Source organism: Thunnus maccoyii, chromosome 2, assembly GCF_910596095.1.
Source record: "Thunnus maccoyii chromosome 2, fThuMac1.1, whole genome shotgun sequence".
Taxonomy (NCBI): Eukaryota; Metazoa; Chordata; class Actinopteri; order Scombriformes; family Scombridae; genus Thunnus; species Thunnus maccoyii.
The window spans coordinates 28,555,373-28,581,072 of NC_056534.1; the positions used below are offsets into that span (position 1 = coordinate 28,555,373).

The 25,700-nt window shown below is 39.1% G+C and overlaps 1 protein-coding gene across 1 annotated transcript; it reads right to left on the reverse strand.

Moving 5' to 3' along the window:
* Positions 1-422: 422 nt before the first annotated feature.
* chrna6 (cholinergic receptor, nicotinic, alpha 6) lies at positions 423-15,897 on the reverse strand. Its single transcript, XM_042423128.1, has 8 exons — positions 15,842-15,897; positions 11,666-11,805; positions 10,592-10,636; positions 7,788-7,897; positions 6,716-6,923; positions 5,148-5,759; positions 3,938-4,210; positions 423-2,503 (listed from the first exon to the last, which is right to left on the reverse strand). The coding sequence occupies exons 1-8, from the start codon at positions 15,849-15,851 to the stop codon at positions 2,378-2,380; spliced, it is 1,524 nt and encodes a 507-aa protein (XP_042279062.1). The 5' UTR covers positions 15,852-15,897; the 3' UTR covers positions 423-2,377.
* Positions 15,898-25,700: the final 9,803 nt, after the last annotated feature.

Here is a 25,700-nt window from a genome sequence, read left to right on the forward strand (position 1 = left end):
GCTGCAGGATCGACCCACTGACAGATAAATGGTATTATGTGGCAATGTCATGTACAATGATGCATTTTATCTGAACACTAAAATTACTTCTGAACAGCACTAAAATGTCTGAATTTTAATTAGATGCTGCAACCAGAGGCTTAATTATACCGCTTGTGGCTGATATTTTGTGCACAAGAGCAACAAAAATATCAAAGCAATCCTCCTGTGTAAGTGTGCATGTGTGTGTGTGTGCATATAAAATGCTTGTGTATGCTGTCCTTCACAAGAAAGTTATTGATTTTTTTGTCATTGACTTGAAAAGCTAAACACAGCAAATATTATTCCCTTTATTTGAAGAAATATTGCATTTATTTTAAGTTCAAAACAGTCAGACAAAAGAAAGGCAAAGATAATTTTTTACAAACATGTTTGCTCCTTTCAGCATGAGCTGTGTGTTTCTGATACATCAAAACATAATAGATATAAGCAAAAATGAAAGGGGTGGATGAAATTAAAGAAAGTGAACAGTATTTGTAGTCAGTGCTGTAATCTGAGGACAATATATTTGTCATCAAAGCAATCAAAATTTCTGTCATGCTTGTTTCTTGCATTGCATGTTTGCTCTCAATACTAAACTTAATCAAAAGTGACAAGAAAACAAAAAGGTGAAATTAATAGCCATGGAATTGGATGATAGAATCCGCTCATGAATTAATAAATGTAATGCTATTTCAGGAGCAACTAATCAAGTACCGTTTAATCCAATATTTACCGGGCCAACCAATTACCTAGTGGAACATTAATCAGAAAGAACATTTATAAACACATGGATTCTAATTACAAAAGAGGAACAGCCTGCCCTTATTTGTTAAAAGCACTGTCAAGTGCACCAGAAATCTGAACTCTAATTAGAAATGACACAAAAAAGCAGCGATGGCAATTGGCTCTGAGAGCGAGCAGCTGGATGAATCAGACTGGGGATTGGGTATGACAGTCATTAGTCAGCTCAAGGGAGAGGGGGGGTGATTGAGTTACATGGCTACTGCAGGGATGAGTTCAGTATGGTGGACAGTTTGTCTACTGGACCTGGGAAATTCCCAGTTCAATAACCAGGCTGCTGTAACTCCACTGTTTTGGTAGTCTCTACATGATCCCAGCCAAGTTTTGATATACCTCTTTCAAACTATGCAGGAATCAACTTTGCCCTGCAAAGCCGAAAACAAAGTAACTACATATTTCATCAAAACTCAGTTGAGACCTAATTCTAACTTTTTGACATATGTTTTCATTTTGTGGTCATTTTGTTTTATTTTTTGTCATATAAAAATTATATGGATGGATATGGCGATTATATAATCACCATGAAAACACAAATGTAAAATTTGCAGTAACTGCAAAACGGGGTAAGAAACCAAACCACAGTAACTGCACTTTGGCTGTGTAGTTATTGCATTCTGGCTTTATCACTGCCCAGGCTGCAGTAACTGCTTAGGTAAACCCTGGACTCTACAATACACTGTTGCACTTACTCCATTCTCTGCCACAGAGAGACAGTCAACTAGCTTACACAGCTAAAGCAAGATAGCTACACCAAGTCAAAGCTAACTGGTGAGATAGCCATGGCTAGCATTATCTAAAGCTAAAACTAAATCTAGTTATTGATTCTCCCTAGCTGTTACCTGTAACTGAAAACTGTACATTTTAATGGACTGAAATCTTGGTAATTCAGTGAATTATTCCACATAACTAAATGAGGCAGTAACTGAATTTAATCACAATAAAAAATAAAGGCCCAGCTAAAATCCTGCTAAAGCTAACGTAACTATCTTAGCAGAGTAGCAGTAACCACCAGCTCTAATGGAATTCATGCAGTTAGATGTGGTTAAGGTACCGTTAAATCACTGTATTGAATTATTTTTTTTATATTGATTTCAATGTAAATAGAATATTAAAAGTAGACAGGCAGACACCAAGCAAAACAGAGATATACATTTAATTCCTGTGAACTACTGTATGAACTGTAAACAATAGAAGTAAAGTTTATTTTTTTAAACTAATTAAAATGGACAGTAAATCTGAAAGCACAAACTTTGTAGATGCATTTTTAGGTATACCGTAGGTTCTATGGTTATGATTTTTGGGGTAAAATATACAGCCTTAAAAGACATAAAATTAAGGCATTACAACCTTTGTATCTGTTTTGCAGTTCAAACACTTTTTTTCTCTCAACTTCACTGTTTTTGTTACTGCACTCTGCAAAAGACAAAACCAGCACACCAAATAGTTCTTCAGGACTCAAAAGTCTGTCTTCTAATGGGCCAACTGAGAACTGTGAGTTAGTCACTTGTTGAAAATGGTCAACACAGGGTAGCAGTGAACCCTGATTGATTAGCGGTTATGAGACGAAGCCACAAAGCGGCTGGAGGAAGAGGCCCAAGGTTCCCAGGACGCACACGGTCACAAATACCCAAAGGAAGATTCTATCAATCACCATGGCAACGTACTTCCAGTCATCCTCCACCTGTGAGCGGGGGAGGGGGCAAAACAAAAATTGTGACAAGACAGTAGAAAGTGTCAGTGGTGACAAATGAAGATGAAAAGTGGAGGTGAGGAGAGGTGTACAGTGAGAGGAAAACAGGTGAGTATAAGGATCTCAGAGGGTGGGAGGTTGTGGGAGTCAGTGGGGTGAGGTGAGGATTACATAGCAAGGATGGAAAGAAGGAAAGACATGAAAAAAGAAGAGGAGAGAAAAAAGTTGAACATATCTTGTAAGCCAACAAAAATTGATATATAATTTACACAGGAGAAAATTACAATGATAATCACATTCAAACCACAGCATCACAAGAAGCGACAGACGTTTTGACAAATCTGATTGAGCCACAAGTTTTGCATATCAAAGGCTTCTTCTCACCTTTGGGAGATTTCACCCACTGTATTTATAACTGACAGAGAAGGAAGGGAGAGCTCTCTACACAAATCTAAAATTATTTGGTTCTAACTTCTGGAGGCAGTTAGGATCTACAGCAATGCTGCCCAGAATCGCAGCATAGCTCTCCAAGGCCAACACTGCATATGTTTTTGCATAAATGCATTATGCATAGATAATGCTTGGTGTGTTTTTGCTTTCCATAAGAAGCTGCCAGTTTATATGGAGTTTCAAAACACTGGAATATTGTTTTTCCTGTGTGACTTGATTCTGAGGTTGAAGCACTCCATTTGGGTTTACAAGTTGCAGGTCCCTCATATAGGCCTTTTTCATGAAAACATTTGATATGTTACAGTAGAAAAACCAAATGTGTACATTTTAAAACTAATGTCTGAACTGAATCTAGCTGCTTCAGTTTCAATGTTCTGCTATTGTGCATGCTGCCTCACTGTCATGGCTTACTGAGATGAATGGAGCCATTGTAACGTTATTAGTAACACCTGTGCTTTCCCTGCAATGACAAGTAAAAATGTCTGCTGTGAAAAAGACCTATTATCTGACTGCTTGTGTTTCTTGCCCCATCTGACTTCTTTTTAGTGAAGTCACCACATTCTTATATCTCAACAATTTCCTTGGTGATTATAGTGTTATTATTACTGATAGGAATGACTGCCCAAAATTATGAAAATAAGACCCAAGCTGTAATAAGATAATGATCCTTTAAGATGTTGCTGGAAGTCTGTGGATGGGTGGAGCTTGAGGGCCGTCAGAGAGAACTGTTTCATAGCATGATGCTTTTTGCCTAAAGCTAGAAAACAAAGTCTAGCAGTGTCAGAGGGTGTCCTTCCTCCAGACACCACCTTCTAGCGATTTTTTTTCAATCAATCACCGAGCCAAGTGTCTGCTAGCAATCTTCATACTTCTGTTCTCCATGATTAAAATTGACAACTTGGTATTTTTGATTGAAGTTCAAATATAAGGTAAATGATATGAAAATGATAGGAAATAAATATAAGAATGACTCACCTCTTTGGCCTTGTTGCGGCTCCTCATGTTTTCAGCTATGTACTTGACGCTTTCAATGGCCTGTTTGATCTCTGGTGACACCACAGAAAAGGCCACCACTGTATTGATGCTCTGTGGACTTAGCTGACGTGTCACCTTCCCCGTATCTGTTGTTTCTGGAGTTTCATTACTATGCTGGCAGGGGCAAGGGCATTTCTTCCCGGTGCAGCCCTCCATGGGTGATAGTTTACTGTCCCCAAACTCCAGACAGTTGAGGGAACCTCCTCCGACCTGCTGGAGATCACAACAAGAGATTGGATTCAGTTTCTGATTCATTTTAAAATAAAATATTTGGGTCTCTTGAATACATCTCTGGGATCCTGGCAGTGCAAAACTTTCTTTCCAGTGTTTTGGAGAGTAAAACATTCAAGCAGTGCTTCCTCGGAGCTCTTAGTGTTGATCATAAAGGACTTGAATCATACCATATATACTGTGCATATATTGTGTGTGAAAACATTGTTGAAGTCAATAGTAGAGAAAAGTTTTTGGTGGATTAACCTGTCAATACTTGCAGGAAGACAGTAGCACAGCAAGGGCTTATAGCATAGAAGAGTAGATGAAGATGGAAGAGACTGTATATGATCTGACAAGCCAGCTATCAAATGGTTAGAAACACTCAGTTTTTTGGTGGATTCAATTCAAAGAACACTTCTCAGAAAGGGGAATACATTTTATATGCTTTAATATGTTTTGACTATTAGGTAACAATTCAGATTCTTCCCTCAACTGTTCTTCCATGGTATACATCTAAGAGATAAAAGAGATGGTGGTTCTCTGTCTGATAGCTGAAACACACTTGATTGATTAGCTTTTAGATGGTATATTGACCACGAAGAAGAACATCTTGCTTTTTTTAAAGAGGGAATTAAGTAAAAACTATACTATACTAGTCAAAGTCTGCCTCTTTGCTATCATTAATTGAGGCACACCAGAACTGACAAGCTTTGGAAGTACAGTAAACATTTTTTTAGGACTTTAGGACAAGGTGTAGGAGTTAAACTTGACTTGGGATAATTTGGTCTAGACCTAGGGCTTGACTCAGGACTTAATGCCCAAGACGTACTTGTGACTTGCAAAATAATGACTTTATCCAACCTCTGCTAGGAGCTGAGGAGCTGCTGCTCAAGTGGTCAACAAGAGGACTAGATGTTGTGGGATGGGGAACCCTTACCTGCATTAAACTATTCTTCCTCTTCTTCCCTCCTTTCCCTCCTCCGCCTCCTCCTCCCCCTCCAGCTCCTCCTGCCTCCCCACTGCTGTCCAACCCCCCAGCCTTGCTGTCTTCATCAATCGGTCTCCGCATCAACATAATTCTTGGCAGCACTTTGAGAAACACAGAGCGCACCCAACCCGGCATTGTGTGGGTCATTGGCGTGCGGTAGTGTACATTCAGCACGAACACGGTGATGACAATGCTGAGTGTGACAAAGATCATGGTGAAGAGCAGGTACTCTCCAATCAGCGGGATGACCAGCGATGTCGAGGGGATGGTCTCTGTGATAACGAGCAGGAACACAGTGAGGGAGAGCAGGACGGAGATACAGAGCGTGACCTTCTCTCCACAGTCGGACGGGAGATAGAAAACCAGCACTGTGAGGAAAGAGATGAGGAGGCAGGGGATGATGAGGTTGATGGTGTAGAAGAGCGGCAGGCGCCGGATATAGAAGGAGTAGGTGATATCTGGGTATATCTCCTCACAGCAGTTGTATTTGATATCATGCTTGTAGCCCGGAGCGTCAATGATTTCCCACTCGCCACTCTCCCAGAAGTCTTTCAGGTTCACCTACATGATGGATATAAATCTTAAGTCAAAGTCATGTAATGATTTGACACAACTTATCTTTCTTCATAGGGTCCTGTCAATCAATACGATACATATAAGGGTCATGGTTTCAGTTTTTTACAGGTTTTTTCTCTGATAAATATGAATAATGTATGAAGGTGCAAATCAAATTAAAACCTGGATTTCATGCCCACATGTGCACAAATCATGTTGCTGCAAGACACTGATCGCTTTATTTTACAGTAAATAGAGTGAGTAAGAATGATGTTTTACAGTAATGGGAAATAAATGGAAAATGGGGAGAAAATGTAAATGCAGCCACTGATTATGCCACTAAAAAAACTGGCTGGTTGTGTTTTGTGTTCTAATTTTACTTTCATTTGGATTCATATTTCATACTATATATATTTTAAATGTATATTTAAACAGGTACTCCAGTGATGTAGTATTGCACAGATTAATGATTAAAATTGAAGCAGCAAACTCTAATATCCTGACATTTAACTGTACATATTTGTCAAGCTTCAAAAAGGCTAGGTCCTACAATTCCCATACTGCAACTCAATAGTGTCCTAAATGTCCTCGTTTTGCCCCCAGTTTATGACACAGGTTTTTTGTCAAATAGTTGATGTCTCAGTTATTTATTTTAAAGTAACCCTTATGATACCACCATGTCATCATCAGGGTTATTTCAGGCCTTGAAAGCTCCCTACAGAGCTACATAATCCAACTGTGCTCTCAGTCTGAGTGGTGCTCACCATGACAAGTAAAATGACCTTTATGTGTAAAATCGATGGCGTGCCCCTATTATAAAAAAAAAACAAAAACAAAAATAATTATCCCTAAATACATGTAGTATCAGCTGGATGAGTGTAAACAATAAAATAAAATAAAAAATGAATGAGATAATGTAGCTGATAGTTACACCAGACTTAAACACAGTCACAAAAACTGACCTTAGACCCAATAAGTACCAGGTCAATCTTGGCTTTGTCATAAGTCCAAGAGCCGAACTTCATGGAGCAGTTCTGATAGTCGAAGGGGAAGTAGGTGATGTCCATGGGGCAGGAGGATTTGAAAATGGCTGGAGGAACCCAGGTGATGGTACCATCAAACTTAAGCAGAGCCTTGGTCTTATCCTCCACCAGGAAATCACCTACAGCACTGTATATGAGGCGTGTGTGTGTGAATAATCAAGCAGAAGTATTCCCATGACAATGAGGCGATATGATACAAACATATGTGGGTTTTGAATAAGACACAAAGGTTTGAAGAAGGCAGAGACGTTAAACAATGAGGGACAAAGGCGAGGAGAAAATGAAAGTGAGAAACACAAGAGAGGGGAGAAGATAAAAAGGTGAGGTTATGAAGGGAAAGAGCATTAGGATTAAAGGACAGAGGACAATGAAGGCTGCATTATGTCTTATTATGAAGTATATAATTGCTTTTGATTAACATTATGAGACACTATTGTAAGTAGAAAGAAAAAATGCGTCCACAATTATGTGAACTGAAATTGAGTGAATAGAGCACAGCACAAGCCCATTGTCTACGGAACAATAGACAATCCATCAGCATATTTCTGTGTTATTTCAGTATATTTCATCTGTTGCACAATGTGACAGCTGGGATGTTGACATGACAAGTTTTCATTTTTGGCCAGTTAGGGGCAGTGAACAAACAGTAAACACAATATTGATGTATTCACCTAATAAGGTTGATATGTCAAACATGTTAGCAAACACTTGCCTATTTACACATTCTCGTCATTTGAAGTCGAGCTCCTGGTGAAGTTCAATAGTTATTCTCCTTTTATCTCAGTTTTGGTCTCCCCCAACTCTTAAGAGAAATATCAGGCTCATTAGCCATTAAATTTTGCACTAAATGTTCACCACTTTAACACTATCTTGGCAAGTTGAACAAACATACAATGCTGTCGTTTTTCTGGTGAAAAGTCTCTAATAATGTTTGTTGTAATGGTGATTAAGCTAATTATACTGATAACAGTAATGATGGTGACAGGCTCACTTGTTGTAGAGCACAATGTCAGGTCTCCAGATCTTGTTTGATGGAACTCGAATGAACTCAATTCCATCAAACTCAGCCGGCATCCATCGCAGCTTGTAGTCATTCCAAATCTGAAAGATAAGAGGAGACAACCGCTGTGAATAGACTGGGAGTCAACCATCTGTTTTGTGTTTTGCATTGTGCACTGCAGAGAGTATTAGTCACTGGAGACACCCCCCTTCATGGGAATATTTTGAATTACATATTTATACTGCAGGCAAACCTTCCTTTGATGTTATAGAGCCAAATAAAGATATTATAGGAAAAAATCTAATGTTGATGGACTGAAACTCAAGTTTCACTGAGCATTGTGAAACATTTGTGGAGTACTTTCATTGTTTTTTAATTGAAAAATGAGCAAAAATATATTTTGATGCACATCCTCCTGGTAATAGAGCCCCAATGCAGCAGTTCAGTAAGCGAATAATAACATTTACTACAATAGTCACATCTGTATACAGAGCAGTTCAGTGAGAGGGGTAGTATATGAGTAAATAGCTCACTGACAGAAAGGATGAATGTGTTCACTTGCTATTCTATCAACATACCTGCGGGTAACATTTCATGAGCCATAGATCCATTAGTCTTGGCTATATTTGCATGTCATTCAAGATGAATTCATTCATTAGCAAGGTGGATTAATACCCACACGACCTGGGAGCAGTTTAATTAACCACTTCATGCTACACTGGCTTTTCCATTTATCTACCCAGGGAGTTTACAATATGATTGGCTGGAGATATAATTCCTGATAGGAAGAGCTTAGCTTATTGTTTACAAAATACCAGTGATTCTACATTTACCTTCTATCTTCTATTTAATTCAATGACATTCCAGGAATGAGAAAATCACACAGTTCTTAAAAATATGCAGGAATATTTGATTTGTTTTTGTTTTATGCAGTATAACAATTGTGGACAGAATGCTGAACAGCTAGCTAGGCAATCAACACCCCCACCCTCCACCCCTCATAATCAACTAGTAGCTCATACTTTAATTAATTGTGACAGTGGTTGCCTAACAACCTTTCATTTAATAACTCCTCATTCAAAAATAGAGAATGCCCAGAATAGCAGGATGCAGGCTTGTGTTATATTAGCCTTAAATGTGGAAATAGCTATATAATAATAATAATAATAATAATAATAATAATAATAATAATAATAATAATAATAATAATAATAATAATGTTACTTCTTCTAATGAGTGTATTCTTCCATTTGCATTGTTCCATTAAACAGATATTAATGTTTAGATCACATACATCTATGTATGTGATGTAAACATCTATGGATACGCCAACTTAAATTCTATATACCTTTTTTGCCTTTTTATGCTTGCTTTTATATTGGGGAGAAGTTTTCTTAAGTCAAGGTGAAGGCTCAAAGAAAATATTAATAACAATGGGGATGGCCTTATCGTTTAGTACAACATAAGGTTCCGCTCCCCTCCCCACTCCAATAATTTTTGTACAGTCCCTTAGTGTACCTAATCTGTAGTGACTGGCTTATGATGGATAAAAGAAGCAATAAAATGAGAAATAAATGAAAAAGGAGGGAGTCACACTGAAATGGACAAAAGAGGATACAGGATAAAGAGTGGAGATAGAAAGAGATGGAAAAAAAGAACATATTCTTCAGAGGTTAAAGCAAGGAGACAGGGAAATGATTCTTGAATTCTGCCTCTTTTGCGAGCACTTTTTAGTCTATAAATTTACACTTTAAGTTCTCTTATCCCTCACATAAAAGTAGTCAGTTGAACTTGCTTGTTTTTTGTGTTTTTTTGTGTTTTTTTGAAGTATAAAGTGAACAAATTTGGAATACAGTTACAGAAGGAATCCTCTGCAGAGTTGCTGCAGAACAGATGCAAAAATTCATCAAGGGGAGTGGGGGGAGGAGGCTTTCTAAAATGGCTTCCACTGTAAATCCACTGGCTGCAATTCAGAGTGTTTATCAGTGACTGTGGTGTTGACACAGCTTCTCATTAGTGACGCCCTGTTATAAATAAACAGCCCAGCTTTTACAAATAACAAATAAGGTCGGACCATACAGACCTGTCAATGTATTTTAATTGGAGAGCTCAGAAATCACAGCATCATCTTATCCACCATTGAATCACATCAGCATCCAACAGCTGTTTGGCAACAATTAGACACTGATTTAAATAATGACAATGTTTATAATGTTTATAGCAAGTTTTTGAATGGAAATACAAATTGAGAACAGGGAAACTGAAGGGGAAATAAGGTATCAGAAAGGTAGCACTTCCGAAGACAGAGACAAAATGTGTTTGGGGGGATATCTGGCTGTGTGAGGTCAGGAGTTCAGGGTCTTGGCTATAGATCTGCTGAGAGGCAGAGTGTGACTAACCATAATGCTAACATTGATCACCAACTGATTGCATTCAAGTGTCTTTGTGGGATCTCCTTGTTTTCTTGTTCACTTTGTTGCCCCTCTTTTCATCTTGTTGTGTTTAACATTTCAGTGATGTATGACACACACACACACACACACACACACACACACACACACACACACACACACACACACACACACACACACACACACACACACACACACACAGGGAGCATGAAACATAGATTGTGGCAAATGATATTGATGTCTGCTTAGTATGTATAGATACAATATGTGCTTATAGGCCTATACATGACCCCTCCTCATTCTCATTTACCTCTGTCTATGTGGGGTTAGGTCAGTAAAAGTGTATGCGTGTGTATGTGTGTGTGTGTGTGTGTGTGTACTTACATGTCTGAGCCATAAATTTGTTTCCATTATCTGATTCACCTCATCCTGCAGAGAGGCAGAGAAGAAAGACATCTTATTAGGCAGCAGAAATATGTCATTATGTGCGTGTTTGCATGGTGTGTGTGTGTGTGTGTGTGTGTGTGTGTGTATGGGTGAGAGAGAGAATATTCTATATGTAGTGTTAAAAGAAGATAGAAAAAACTAAGCCACGAATAAAAATCCACAACATTTTTGAAAGAAATTAATCCCTGAAATCTTTGTCCTCTATAGAGCTGGATGATTGACAGAAAAGATCGACTGTGAGTGAGTTAATAATAGATGGAAAGGTTACAGATGTCTCTCCCTCTTAACCTCTCTCTGTGACCCTGATTCAGATTTCATTTGCAGTCCTGTGATTCCCAGAATTCCAAATGAACCACATACATAGATGCATCAGCCACATGTATACAAGCAGACACATGAGAAAATACTGTATGTGCACAGTCACACACATGGTGACGCATTCAGTCAGAGCACGTACGCCCACATGTGCACATCCGCACACTCACCTTTAGAGTAATCTCACCTTGCCGAGCAAGCAGATATAGCTACGTATCAGTTGAGTCTGAAAAAGGCTCCTGCAGGCAATTTTCTCTTAATCTGAGGATTTCCATTCTGATTTGAAAACCTCTTTCACCAGGGGATGTGCGGCACCCCGTCCCCATCATCCCCCCACCCGCGTCAAACTTAACATTGCCAAAGCAACACAGCAGTGTATAACAACACTGTGTGACATTTTCGGAACCCGTGAAATTGAACAGACTAAATAAAGACTTTTTGCTTTCACTTTTCTCGTTCCGCTGCTTATCTTTCGCCTTTTCTGTTTCAAAGGTTGGGAATATGATCAAGATGCTCATTGGAAGACATCTTACAGTTCACACAGACTCAAACATACTGTTGAGAGGATGCCTTAAATGAAACTGCATTTTGGATGCATTGTCAACACACACATGAATCAAGGCACACAGAACTGTATGAAAAGAAGGTGCAAAGGTGCTTAAATGTCTTCAATTCTTGTGCGTGTGTAAAGCTTACAACTTTGACCAGCTGTGAGATGGAGACCTCAAACTCCACTGTGACAGGGTCGGAGACGTTCTCCACTGGTCTGATGAACTGGTTATATCTTCTGAACAGCTTTCTGAACAGCCGGTCCTCTGCCTTGGATGAGAAGCAGTCTGAAGGCACAAAGAGGAGCAGAAAGATTGATCAGTGACTGGATAAGTGAATGTGAATGGAAAGAGAGGAAGAGATGAAAAGCGGCTTTAGAAAAAAGTGCAACAAATTCAGCTGAAATCTAACTGTGTCTGAGATTCTGAAAGGCTAACACTGGCGGTGCTAATCAATCACACCCACAGTCCTTCAAGTCAATTTTAAACAAATCAAGTCATGCTACGAATAACGAAGCGAGAGAAAAACTGGGAGACATCATCTTCCATCATCATCCAATTTTGATGCTGCATCTTTGAGTTTGTGGAATCAATGTTTTATGATATTTGATGAATCATCTATTAAAAAGTCTCTTTAGAGCGTAGCTTCTCTGCTCAGATGATCGGACTTAAAAGTCTGCTTTCAACAAATCTTTGGTATGAGTTTTCTGTGTGGCAGAATAGCATTAAACACTGAAGTAAAGAAGCAGAGCAGCCATGTTTAGTCTGAACAGTTTAGGATTATGGCATATATTCTGTTTTCTTTTTCTCTGCAGGAACATTGGTCCTCATACATTAAAATTCTGTTACTGCTGTGATAGAGAATATGAAAAAGGGAGGAAAAAGCTCATTACTTTATTCAGGACACGGATGCCCCACACTGACCTTTCACCTTGGCCTGACTGACACGCCGGTTTTCATTCTCTCTGCCTCAATATATATCAATTTAGTTCAGTTACCCATGAGACATTTTTCATTACCTCCTGATTCCAAACTCATCACCTGGCTTATAGACCTTCTGTCTTTACAGACCGACACCCACTTTAAGGATTTCCCTCACCATTCACCACCACATTGTTCTCTCGGCTATTACAACTACATGTTTCACTATTAAAGAAACCAAGCCTTAACCTTATTGATCCAACACCAGCCTCTATGACAAATTCCAATAGCACTGAAACCACAGTAGCCAGGGTGACCATTTCCTTCTTGAGCTCAGTGCAGCTCTTCAACCCTGCTGTTCACAGCATGTTATCACATTGCCAACAGAGCCATATTGGAATCCAGTGTGCATTATTGGCATGGCTTGATTTGTTTGTTGTACTTTACAATGACAATATGTCTGTATTTTCCTCTGTTAGCTCTGTTACGTCTCAAAGTCATGGCTAAATGCACAGTGGAGGTGCTGAACTTTGAGGAGAGCTCCAGTACAACATGGAAGCAGTGGATTTAGCCGTATTTTAGGGGAACATAGTTTGTTTTTATGAACATTTTGATACTTATCTGTTCCCTTGTGAAAAGTTTTCACCATTGAAAACCATTGGAACTGACCTGAATTAATCAAGTTCTTCGTAGCCCAGTGAGTAATTACTTTCTGCTTATTTAGGCAGAGGTATGAGCATGCGGTATAATCCCATATTCAAGATATCCTAGAATAGAATTTCATTTAAGCTCAATAAAACTGGAGATAAATCACTGTGACAAGCATGTCCTCTTCTCTTCTTCTGACTAATTGTAAGTAAGTGTTGGCAACTGTGGTGGTTCATCCTGTGTGAGTACATGATTTATTATAATTTACCTAAATATAGGTATGTGCTTGACTAGACTGCTGCTTAAGTGTTGTATACTGGAGCAAATTATGAAGGTCCATATTTACTAATTATCCAGGGAGGAACCTACAGTATAAGGCCTGTGGCACAATATGTCTACCAAGTGAAAAATGAACGGCAGGCTATTTTAACATAGTGCAGTGCTGTAGCCTGAGGACAGGAAATGAGGGTTTTTTTAGCATAGGAAGCCCTCACTTGATCTGAGGTTTTAGTTTGTTGTTAGGCACAATGAAACTAGAGGAAGAACTCTGGTACAGTAGGTGAATGATCTCATATGTTGATGAATCATGCATAATATCTTGGATGCTAATTATTGAATTTTGATTAAGTGATCATGCATCTCATTAGTCAGTTTACAAAATCCACATTACAGTTAAAATCTTTGACTTTTTCATGAAATCTTGATAGGCCTACTATTCATGGTTGGAATTTTTCTGCATTAGTCATTCAATGTATTTACATTGTGTAAATTCCCTATATATAGTAGTTTGTGGCGGAGTCCACCGTTCCCACCAGGATTAAAATTATCTTCCAACATACTGGGGTTTCAAAGGAAACAATGCATGAACTGTATATAAACCATTGTTACTGTTTTTAATTTTAACTCAACAATATCATCCTGAGGTTAACGTTGACAGTGACTGCAAAAATGCATTGAGAAAACAAAACCTGGTTGTTTTCTGCATTTTTTGACAGCAGAACATTATTACAGATTGAATGGAATTATGGGACAAGATGGAGCAGCCACAGTAAGCTGTTAGTTGAGGAGTTGCAGATGACATGTGCAGCATGAAGTCAGATCACGGTTGCTAATGACATGAAGGAAAAAGGCAAAATATTGACTGAACATGAGTTTTGTTTGGCTGTTTATTGTTATATTTCTGACAAAGACGCTGCTGAAGGAGTGTTATACTGCACTTGCTGTCACCACCAGTAACCATGGGTGTCGCCAAATCCAGCAGGACTTTTTATATTGACTAAGAGTAAAACCACACTGTACCGAGGTTTTGTTGGTTGTGTAAGCTCAGAAAGTTTCAAAGTGAACCATATCAAAGAGATGAGTGGAAAGATCTCCACATAGTTTGCTACCTTGAAGCCAACTGAGTCACGATGGTTATCACTACCAGTGTTTGTAAAGATGATCACCCACTCTTCCTCCTTTAAGACCCCCCCCTCCCCAGTGCCCTTAGTTGTCACGCAGAAACCCCACTCACTCCCCATCATTCTCTATTAATATCTAGCTCAATACCATGTTCTCTGCAGGGCAGCTCTCACGGCTGTTGGATGGAGAAGAGCATATGCAAGAGAGAGTTGGATTGGAGAGGGAATGTGCAAAAGGGACAAAGAAAGAAAGACAGAAAAACAAAGAAGACAATGAAGAAACAAAGGAACTTGGAAGTACAGGAAGCAGAAGTCTACCATTCAGAAGCATTTGTGTCACCTCCAAGACACCAGCAAATTTCGCCTTGAAGTACTTCCATTGTTTTCCCCTAAACACTGTGGTGCCTCTCCTCATTTGACTAAAACCAGATTTAGTTTGGGATAGATGAGAGAAAATCTATTAATTAAAATGATTTCTTCGGAGAAGGCCTTGAAATTCTAATGATGAAACAGTGCTGACCCTATTACATCGAGATCTCTCCCTCAAAGGCAAGAGATAGCCTAACCCTCTTCATGCAGACAACAATGACACCAGAAAATCAACTGGTGCTGAACTCCTGGTGAGAGCTCTCTGGAGAGAACAACGAGAGGAATAAAAAAACAGAATATCAAGACAAGGGAGAGGAGAGGAGAGGAGAGGAGAGGAGAGGAGAGGAGAGGAGAGGAGAGGAGAGGAGAGGGGACAGAGTCAGACTGGAGGTAAAGCCTTCTTAAGATGTCACTCCGCAGATTATGTGAATCCAGACTTCATAGCTTTCTGTTTGGTAGCTGCCTAGCATGTGCTAATGCTATGCTAAACAGGGTTTAAAGGGAGTATAGTGACGTGAGACATGATCCAATGTTTAACAAAAAATGACACATTCCAATACGTGATGTTTACAGCAGTATTTTCAAACAAGCGGAATAGAAGGAAGGAAAGAAAGACGGAAGGTAATTTTAATTAAAAGATAAAAGAAAAGAGAAATTAGATGGTCCAAAATGGACTGTCATGGTGCTTCATCTACTTGAAAGTACAATTACAAAGGCAGAGCTGCTCTCTGCTACACGTCCACTCGCTAAACCAGCTCTTTGATCAAAACCGGATCCTACACTCACACGCTCACACACACGTGCACACTCACATACACACATTTGACATGGTCAGATGCATTTCACATTGAGAATCATAAAAGAGCCAATTATGACAGAAAATGAGCCACAGGTTTTACCCACTTTCATCTGAATTTATCACATTTCCATCCCCTCTCTCTCTTTCTCTCAATGTTTCCAATTATTAGTCTACCAATCTAACTCACCAATTTTCATCGGCGGCTTTCATCGCGGAAGGATTAACATATCACATGGCAAAAAGGTAAAAGGGTGACAAATGATTAACATAGAGAGTATATGGCGAAAAGTCTCAATATGATGTATTTATAAATGAATCATGATCACAAATGAATCTTGTTATCCACTACTTACACACCAACTTAATAAACAATTTGAAAATGGACATTTTGATAAACCTCTCCCCCAGAAGAGCAATTGGTCCAATCTTAGCTTAGCAACTGTTACTAGGCAGGGCAGGTCAGTCAAGCTTTGGATTTCTCCACAGGTTGAAGCGATGTGTAGGCTATGTGGCTATAGTAAGAGAGATACTCTTCGTTTAAGGAGTTTGGAGAGTGTTTTTTTTTTTTCAGCCTTAAAACCAATAACAAAAGAGCGCAAATATAAGGAATAGATAAAACTGCGTGTTAATGTCCAGATGAAATGGCATTTCGAGAGTATCTAACCTCCATATCGTGACATATTTCCAAGTGAAACGGGATAGACAGGCGGGACATAATGTTGGGAGGAATTTGATTGGAACGTTTAAAAGTGGGTGTGTCATGATGAATCTTAGTTCTGTGCTGCTAAAAGCTCAAGATTGATTGATGGGTGGATGTCCTGATATTATTGGTTGAAACTGGTTGGTTGAAGCCTACGTAAGCACATATTTTGTTTTACAGGAAGAAAAGATGATTGAATTTTGATATAAAAATACAGAGAAATGGATTTTTGTAATTTTGTGGACATATATTGTTAAATAGCTGCACAATATGACCAGGATGTGATCTAAAATGGTTTAAAAGGCGTTTTTCATTTCATCTCGACTTTAACTAACTAACTAGCTTACTACATATGGATGTACCAAGTAGCCTATTACTTCCAAAACCAAGAAGCTTATCATTAACAAGGTACATTAGTTTGGGGAATTACAGAAATACAGAAACCAACTGTTTCAAAAATTACAAAAACTTAAGAATGGTAAATTTGCCAAGTCATCATTATAAACTGCATATGTGCCATGAGAGCAGGCAAAGCTTAACAGGCAAAGGAACAGTAACTAAGGGGTGCAGGGCTCAGTAAACAGTTTATTTACAGGTTGTTGAATCGGCTTGAAAAAACTTTTCAAACTCAAGTTCAAGAATTCACGTTGTGTTGAGGTGCTGGTGGAAAACTTTTGTGAATTCACATGCAATTATTAGGAAAGTTTTTTCCTCAAATTATACAGTATATTAAACTGACATTTCCTTGTAAATGTGGTTATTACTTTGTTCTATACATATTTACAGAGTTTCTGAGTTTAGCATTAGAAGGAAATATCTGATTAGGTTAAGTGACATCAGTGAGTGATTTTTTTTAACATTTTTACATTACACTTTAGTTATGTAGTTTGTCATTATTGGTTGAGATTAAATTTTGATATGACTTCTGTTATAGAACAAAATTACAAAAAGCCAGCCACAATTTATGATAAGGGAAACCCGAGGAGAGAGGAAAAGACTTTGCAATTACAGTAAAGTCAGTGGCATGTGCATTTAAAGTACTAAAACGTATCAGTATCAATTATTTAACTCAATGTGCAGAATCTGTCAAAACTCACTTAGAAAGCAAGTTACTTCAAATACCAATCCCATGAGATATTTAATGAACCCAAGATATAAAGGTTGGAGGTCAACCTCCCCTGATAATTTTTTTTTTTCTTAAAAGTCCGGAGATGGGTGTCATTCATGATGATGATGGAAAACAAAGAGGGAGGAAACAGGGAGAGGCTGTAGGAGCAGAGTGAAGGGCAGATAATGAGTGATGGAGAAGAGGAAACCATTTTATGGGCTGTCTGAGAGGATACTGTAAGAGAGCCATTTAGCCTTCATTCTCCCCTGAGCATGCTAATGCTTTTAAATGAGAGAGAGATGTGGATGAAAGAGAAAGTGTGTATCATGTACAATGCTTGTATGGTAAATATTATGCAAAGGAGTAACTGCTTTACCATGAACCGAAATGCTCTGCCAGGAGTTTGTTTTCTTTTTATACACCAATAAAGCTTAGCTGAAATGAGATGAAGTAAACTGACAGAGATTAAATGGTAGAAGGAAAGCAGAGAGAGTGAGAGACAGAAGAAAAGGCGGAGATAAAACTGAGTAAGATGAAGCAGAGAGCTGATGACAGCGACAGAACTGGAGAGATTTATGAGTGAGAAAGTGTGGTGAAGGCAGAGGGAAGTGAGAGACAGGTGCAAAGAGCCAGAGAAGATAGGACAGTCTGTGTGTGTTTGTGTGTGCATGTGCCCAGCAAATGGAATAGAAAGGGATGTGTTTGATGCTTTTGACAGCAGAATGTGCCACAACTACATTGTGTCAAAACCTGCAGACATCTTTCATTCTTTTTTCCATTCGTTCTGTTTTCAAAAGACATCATGTTACTAATATACGTCCAATGTGTCTCCATTAAAAGCCTCGTGACATTCACAGAAGACTGCACGCGTATCTCACACGTTCTCATGCAGAACGCAAATGAACTTCTTACACCTTCAAAATGAGCAGATCAAATAGAAAATTGCACATCTTACCCTAAAGGCACACTCCCCAAAAAGTGGGTTACATGAATTTGAACATTTTTAATGTGAGAAAGTCATTCAACCGTTGTAGTCCAATATCTCTTCAGTGGTTTTCTTATTAACTGTAAAAATACACTTTGTCCTGATAAGGTGTAAATGAGACCTTGCAGTGGCCATATTCTTCTCTCTGGGATTCAGGAAATGTCAGTTTAACCTTCACCCAGCCAGAGCAACACTTAAAAATGAGGTGATGTGTCTTCTTTGGGTTAACACACGTGTTTATGCTATTAGGGAAAGTGTTAAAAAGTGAAACCTGTTTTGGAATATGTGGAAAAAATAATAAAAGTACTCTTTTTTGATAACTGATATAAAATATGGAAATAAAGGAATGCTCCCACACTTTATACGCTCTGGTATAATAGTGAAATCTAATGAACAGGTTGAGTGTTCATGAAAGAGGGGGATGATTACAGCGTTGTGAAGCGTGAGGTGTTCTCAACACATTTATCTGTGACTCAGTTTGTGTTTAGCCACGCCCCCTCTGCTCTGTGTTCTGCTCTATAAATGTTACTGTGATATAAGCCCTGGTTAACACACAGCTACACACACACACACACACACACACACACTCATAAACACACACCTCATCACTGTGTTGCACAGTTCACTGATCAGTCATGCATTCAAATGCATTAAGAGAGCAGCCACTATATGAATACAAGGGACAGTGTCATGAATATACCTACCGGCTGAAGTAACACATTAGTAGTAGCACATTTGGAAACCACCAAAAGCAAAATATATTCGTTATACATGTGTACATACTGTTTACACTCTGTGTGTGTGTTAATCTGTTTTGAAGGAACAGGGGACCTTTATGTGCATATTATGCGGCACGCGTATGAGGCTAAAATTGAAGCTAAAAGTACACATTAGCCTTCCATTCAGCAAAATGTTCATACAAAGGACACGATGTCACAGTTTTGATCAGAGTGATCACAAATTGTGAACAGTCTGTAAGAGCAATGCTAGTTGGTAGTGTATTGTGCTACTAAACATGGTCATGATACACCCCTAGAATAATGACTTTTCAAAAAAAAATTGCTGCTTGGCACATACAGATGGTCAAAGTTAAACAAATTCACGAAACAGAGATTTGTCCATTGTGCAGGCTCCGATAGGAGTGAGAGGGAGACGGTGAGAATATTTGTGTGGCAGAAGTGTAATGTGACTGTACAGTACACATTTGAAAAGTTGTATCTCAATCTCTAAATTACAAATAAGATTTGTAAGTGTATTAATTCAACTGACCCCTACAAATTGGTTTATATACTTCTAACTGGCTTTGCCATATGGTATGGGAGAATCTGAACTGCTTTCCTGATTATGTTGACTAATATTTCCAAAGAGAGAGATCAAGATGTACGAGGTGCACAGAGCACAGAACTGTGACACCAGCATTGTTGTGTTGTAAGGTTATGGGTTCTTAAATACATGTGCTTCAAGTCAGTGTTGACATTCTTAATATTGAACCATGACCTGCAGCCTGTTCCTAACCTTAAACACTTGCTCTGAGTTGTGTAAACATGACCTAAAAACATAGGTTATACTCTAGTTGCCACTAGCAGACATTGTAGAAAAAAATAAATGAAATATGCAAAGTTCAGTAGAGTGTTATAGTACAGTGTTAATGTTATTTTGAAAATGCAATCCAAACAGCAATACCTTTCTTATTTTCTGGTGCAAATTTGTTGTATATGAAGGCAGGATATGGGAGACAAGGTTGATTATCTTGTGAATTTGTGAATTGTGTGAAATAATTTGTAAATGTGTACAGTACTTAGATTTGTGATCATGTGAAAATCTGTAAATTCGCACTAAGATTTGTAACTGTACTAAAATTTGTAGTTGGTCTCAGATTTGTGAATATATGGAGATTACTTGTCTTTGTAAATATTGTGTTGTAATGATTCTCTGATTTGTGATTTTGTAAAAGGATCCGTAAATGTGCACTGAGATCCTCAGCATCAGAGTAAATTTTAAAATATATCCACCATAGTTTAGCAAGATAGTCTGCTAGCTGGCTAACATTTGCTAGCTCGCCCTCCAGTAAGTACTGGTGACTTCAGCTCAGCCTTACTTGCCAGATGTTCAGAGATGTTTGGTCAAATGTGAGTACACATTTACAGATTTAGATTCCAGTTCATAGCTTTGATTTAGCTTCAAACTCGCCTCATGTGAAAATATTTATAGAGCGAAATACTGAAGACAAGAGAAGAAGAGTGAGAGAAAATAAACACAGAGACACCTCCCAGCCAAGAGGGTCATACATGGAATAAGGAATGTGTGTAGAGGCTGATAAACCATAAAAGAGCCTATCTGCCACCTTGCATAAATCAGATAGCTGCTATTTATGCCCTTGGAGCAAAATGTTTATGTTAATGCTTTGAAATGCCGCTGCATCATTACTGTTTCTGCATCTATTCCACAGAGTGGCTCCAGGTCAGATCCAGGCTCTCTGCTTCAGCTGCGGTCAGTGATTAAGTCAGTGGGTGTATTTCAATAATCACAAATCCCTCATTCCCTCCCTCTCTCCTTCCCTTCCTTCCTTCCCTCCTTCCTTATCCAATCCATTTGAATGTCTTCAGTCACAACAGTTGTCTGTATTGCTCTCTTTCTTGTTTTTTTTAAGTATATATATGTATTCCCTAACCCTAATCTCAAGCACACATTCATAAAGTTGACCCCTACCTGACTTTAACATACTCCTAATACTAAACTTAACCCTAAAAACAACTTTTCAACCCTAAAACAGTCCTTTTGAAGAGATGAGGATCCATCAAAATGACCTCAAAATGACCCCAATTCACAAAAATATCTTCACTCTAAAACTTAAAAAATATACTTTTGTCTTTTCATAAAGAAGAACAGGAACAATCCCACTAATGACAGCAGTTCATACAACTTTTTATTCATACCATAAATAAGGTTATCAGACTTATTCAAAGACACACATTGCTATGAGAAGTTTTTTTTTTTATCAAATGCCTGCAGACGGCCAAGCTCCCCTGAGTGTAAACCTCCTATCTGCCCTCTGAATAAAACAATGTTAGCACAGGCCTCTAACCTACAAACTCTCACCAGCTGTAAACAGGGAAACAGATCCTGTAAACAAATTCTAATCTGTTTTGGTTTCCTGAAATCAGGACTAACGCCGCAAAAACAAAATTTGCATTCATCAAAATTCATTTGCTTTTTCCGGATTCTTCTGCATTTCATTTTTGTTGGCCTAGTTAACACAAAAGCCGTTTCGTGGATGAGACGTATGTCACGATCCTTGAGAGAGAGAGAGAGAGAGAGAGAGAGAGAGAGAGAGAGAGAGAAACATTTTGAATGAGTTTTAATTCATAAGGCAAACATCTAGAGTTTGGCATCAAATCATTTGTCTGTTGTGCTGGTTATTCGGTCATTTTTAAAATTAGAAAACAGAAAAAAGTTATGAGACTTCTTTGGCTTTTGAGCGCTGGACAGAAACCGCACTACCTTGTTGCTGACTTCTCACAGCTGAAGGAATGAGACAAACTTGCTGAAAAGCGGTTCAGGGAACACACTATTCTTCAGCCTAACCGTCACAAATCTCCAAGGTAACTGTCCAGGCACTGACGCGCAAATCTCACACCGCATCCTCGAGTAAACCAAAGGATCTAAAATTCCTCACGTCTCTGAAAGTATCAAATCAGATATATAAGCCTACCTGGAATAAATCATTCTTACCTTGCATCATCAAACACAAGAGAAGAATCAGCAAAGTCCATCTCGCCGCCGGCTGCATCTCTCCCCTGTGTCGTTTGGGGATCATCTTCACTTTCTCTGAAGCAACTCTGTCTGTTTAATCGACGAGAGAAAGAAACAGTGTGAGATGGCATGAAAGCGTGCGTCTCTCCCCTGGTGCCGCCTGTCTCGCTCTGTGGGTGCGCTCCTTCCTGATCTGATCCAAACTTGTCTTGGTTCGTCCCTCCCGTCTGAGCGCAAAGCTCCCCTCTGGCGCATCCATATGGAGTGCACACACAGGGAGGGAAAACCACCCAAACACTTTCTAATAGGCGTGATTTGATTCCGTAGCTGACAGGGAAGAAAAAGATGATTAATTAATACGACTTTGCCACAAAATTCAGGAAGAATGTTCGCCACCAATGTCTGGTAACTAAAGCCAAGTCGCGCCCCCACCACACCCTCACGAGTGTTGTAGTTTTGTAGATTTAAAGAGAGCAAATATCGTGTAAAATAAACAAAACTCACACTGGGGGAATATTCAATTGTCCCTTACGTTATGTGTGGTTGAGCAAGATCAGTAACCCAGTAATCACAACAATGAAATTATAATGATTTATGATTAACGTGGCTATATCTCGGCAGCAGTGGGCAGCTGCTCCGCTGTCATACCCAGACTCAAGCTGATATAAACGTGTTAGAAAGTTACCATGCTATAAGTGATGATGGATGAAGCTGCACAGCTCATTTCAGCACCACGGACAGCGCTAGTGGGTTTCAGTGAGCTGTCCGTGGTGCTGAGGTGAGCTGCCTACTTATAGTACGTATACTTGCTTTATTTAGAGAGATATTTTACGTATTAATAGCTTTTCACACCATGTTTTGTCGCATAAAACAATAAAATGTAGCAATATATCTTTCTGAAACATATGTCAGTGCGTGATGCGTTCAAGTGCAATTGTTGCATTACTTCAGACTGTTTGCGGCGCTAAATCAACAAAATAAAGGTTAGAGATAGACTAGAGATGCTCTCTCTTTCCCAGCCACTAAACTGCAGCACTGCGCTGTGCCGAGGAGGAAAGTTTAAGTGCTCCGAAATATCGTTTCTGCCTCACTGCAAAGCGCCGCTCGTATTATACTGTAAGCTCCCCAGGTGCATGTTTACTACCCTCCGGATCGCGCTGATTAAGTTTAATTTTAGCCTGTGATTTTCCACGCTTGGCTTGACGTCATCAAACAAAGTAATTAAGGCATAGCCGAGCTGAGCTGAACCGAGTCGAGCCGACACACAAGCTTTCAGTGATTGGTGAAAAAAAGTGAACGAGACACAACCGGGGGATGTGGATTGAAGGTGCGTCTAAAACGGGAAAAACGGGACTGTGTGCGTGTGTGTGTGTGTGTGTGTGTGTGTGTGTGTGGGTGTGTGTGTGTGTGTGTGTGTGTGTGTGCGTGCGTGTGTGCGCGCCCGCCTGCAGTGGTGGAAAATAAGTACATTTACTCAAGTACCCTACTTTACTTAAGTCCAAATCTGTTATACTTGTACTCTGCTTGAGTATTTCCATGTCACACTACTACTACTACTAATTTTATTCCACTATAATTCAGAGGGAAATGTTGTAGTTTTTACTTTTTACAGACATTTTTTACAGACAAAACATATGATAAGCTTCTATAGTAGAAAGCATCATCTACATCTACATCATCCATCATCTACAACTGTAAAATTCAACTTACACATGAATGCATCAGTAATAATACATCACTGATAATAACCCAGTAAAATAATATAATATAAAAGTATAACACTCACAGTTTCCATTTTTATGAATACTTTACTTTTGCTACTTTAAGTACATTCAACTGAAATATATAATAGTACCTTTAAGTATAAGTGAAAGTTTAATCGTTACTTCTAAATTTGTTCTATTGGTGGGTTTTTGATATACAACATCAGGGAATACTGTACATCAACAACCCACCAACACCAACAAACTACTGAACCATGGTGCCACTTATTCAGTACATGTCATTTAAATTAATTTGATTAACAACATAATGAAAACACTGCAAGATGACACTGGAGGAAACGCTGATGACCTAGTGATGACCTGTGTATAAAATGTTACAATATTTAAGTGAAACAGCTGAAGTGGTGGTATTTTGCCTCGGGGTGAAACTCAACCAGATGTGGCATGTGAGATATAAATATCCACTGAATGTATGCACTATAGGTGTGTGTACACTAGTGCTTCTACCATCACATATACACACACTTTATGTTAAGGCCTCCCTTTTTCCCTTCAGGCCATATCACCAGGATAAACACAATCAACCTTCAAAACAACTTATTTCCCGACCAAGTGTTGTCACAACAATCAGTATCCCCTCATTTCAACACAAGTTAAACCATCAAAACATGGCGCCTTTCTCCTTCTCTTCCTTTTTTAGCTATATGAAGGAGGTTTGCCCAGTCTAATCCCTGCAGACATGCGCTGCATAAAAAGAAGAAATACAGAATAAGCACAAGGGGGATAATGTGTTTTTGCTGTTGCTGGTGTTGCCATCTGACAAGTGCTGAGCTCACAGCGTGGCGCCATGACACGCTTGTCTTCGCCAGTCTTATTAGTGAAGCAGTTTAGATGAGGAACTAGGTGAGAATCAATGTTTCTGCCAGGACTGTTTAGCTCGATGCACCATAGCCTGTCCAGCTGCTCTGCCCGCAGCAATGTTTAATTCATGTTTTTCGTAAAAGCTGGATGTGCTGACTCCAGAAGCCATTAGTGTCATCCTCTTCTCTCTCCTCAGCATCATCTCGCCATTTTCACTTCCTCTCCTTTTAGTCACACACCAACTTTATTTACCAATCACTTTCTTACTTCTGCTTTCCCATCAGTCCTCTTGTCGTGCTTGATTTTCCTTCATCGCTCTGTACATTTATTCCCCTCCATGCTTCATGTCACCCTTCAACTTTCACCTCACACATCCCAAACATGCTTTCTCCCCCTGCACCTGCTCTCATTCATATGACGTACACTGGTGCCATCTTTCTGCCTCAAGTGAAACACAACTCATAAAAATATCCGTCTCCCTCGCTACAACTTTTAGACCATCCTGAATTATTCACGTCCGCATATCTGCACTGCATCCCTGACCCCGAGAGAAGTGCTTTTATTTTCAACCCCAAGTAATGAAATCTGGATAGCCTCTTTTTTTTTCTTCTCCCTGGCATATTCATCTCACTGAGGTGGGTTTAATGGAGCGGAAGTGATCAGAGGCTTCTGGAAGCTTCCAGAAGGCAGGGAGGTGGATATCATGTCTTTCTTCTGTGGCAAGAATGAAATAACAGTATAGTCTGATAGAGGAAAGAGGTCGGGGTTGAAATATGGAAGGAGAAGAATGCGTGAGTTTTGGAGTGGTTCAGTGATGCAGTAACCAGGAAACACATCAATCAGACTCTGCAAACAATGCTCTTGATACACAGTGCTCGCTGCAAAGGGCTGAACTGTGATGCAGTTCATACCAAG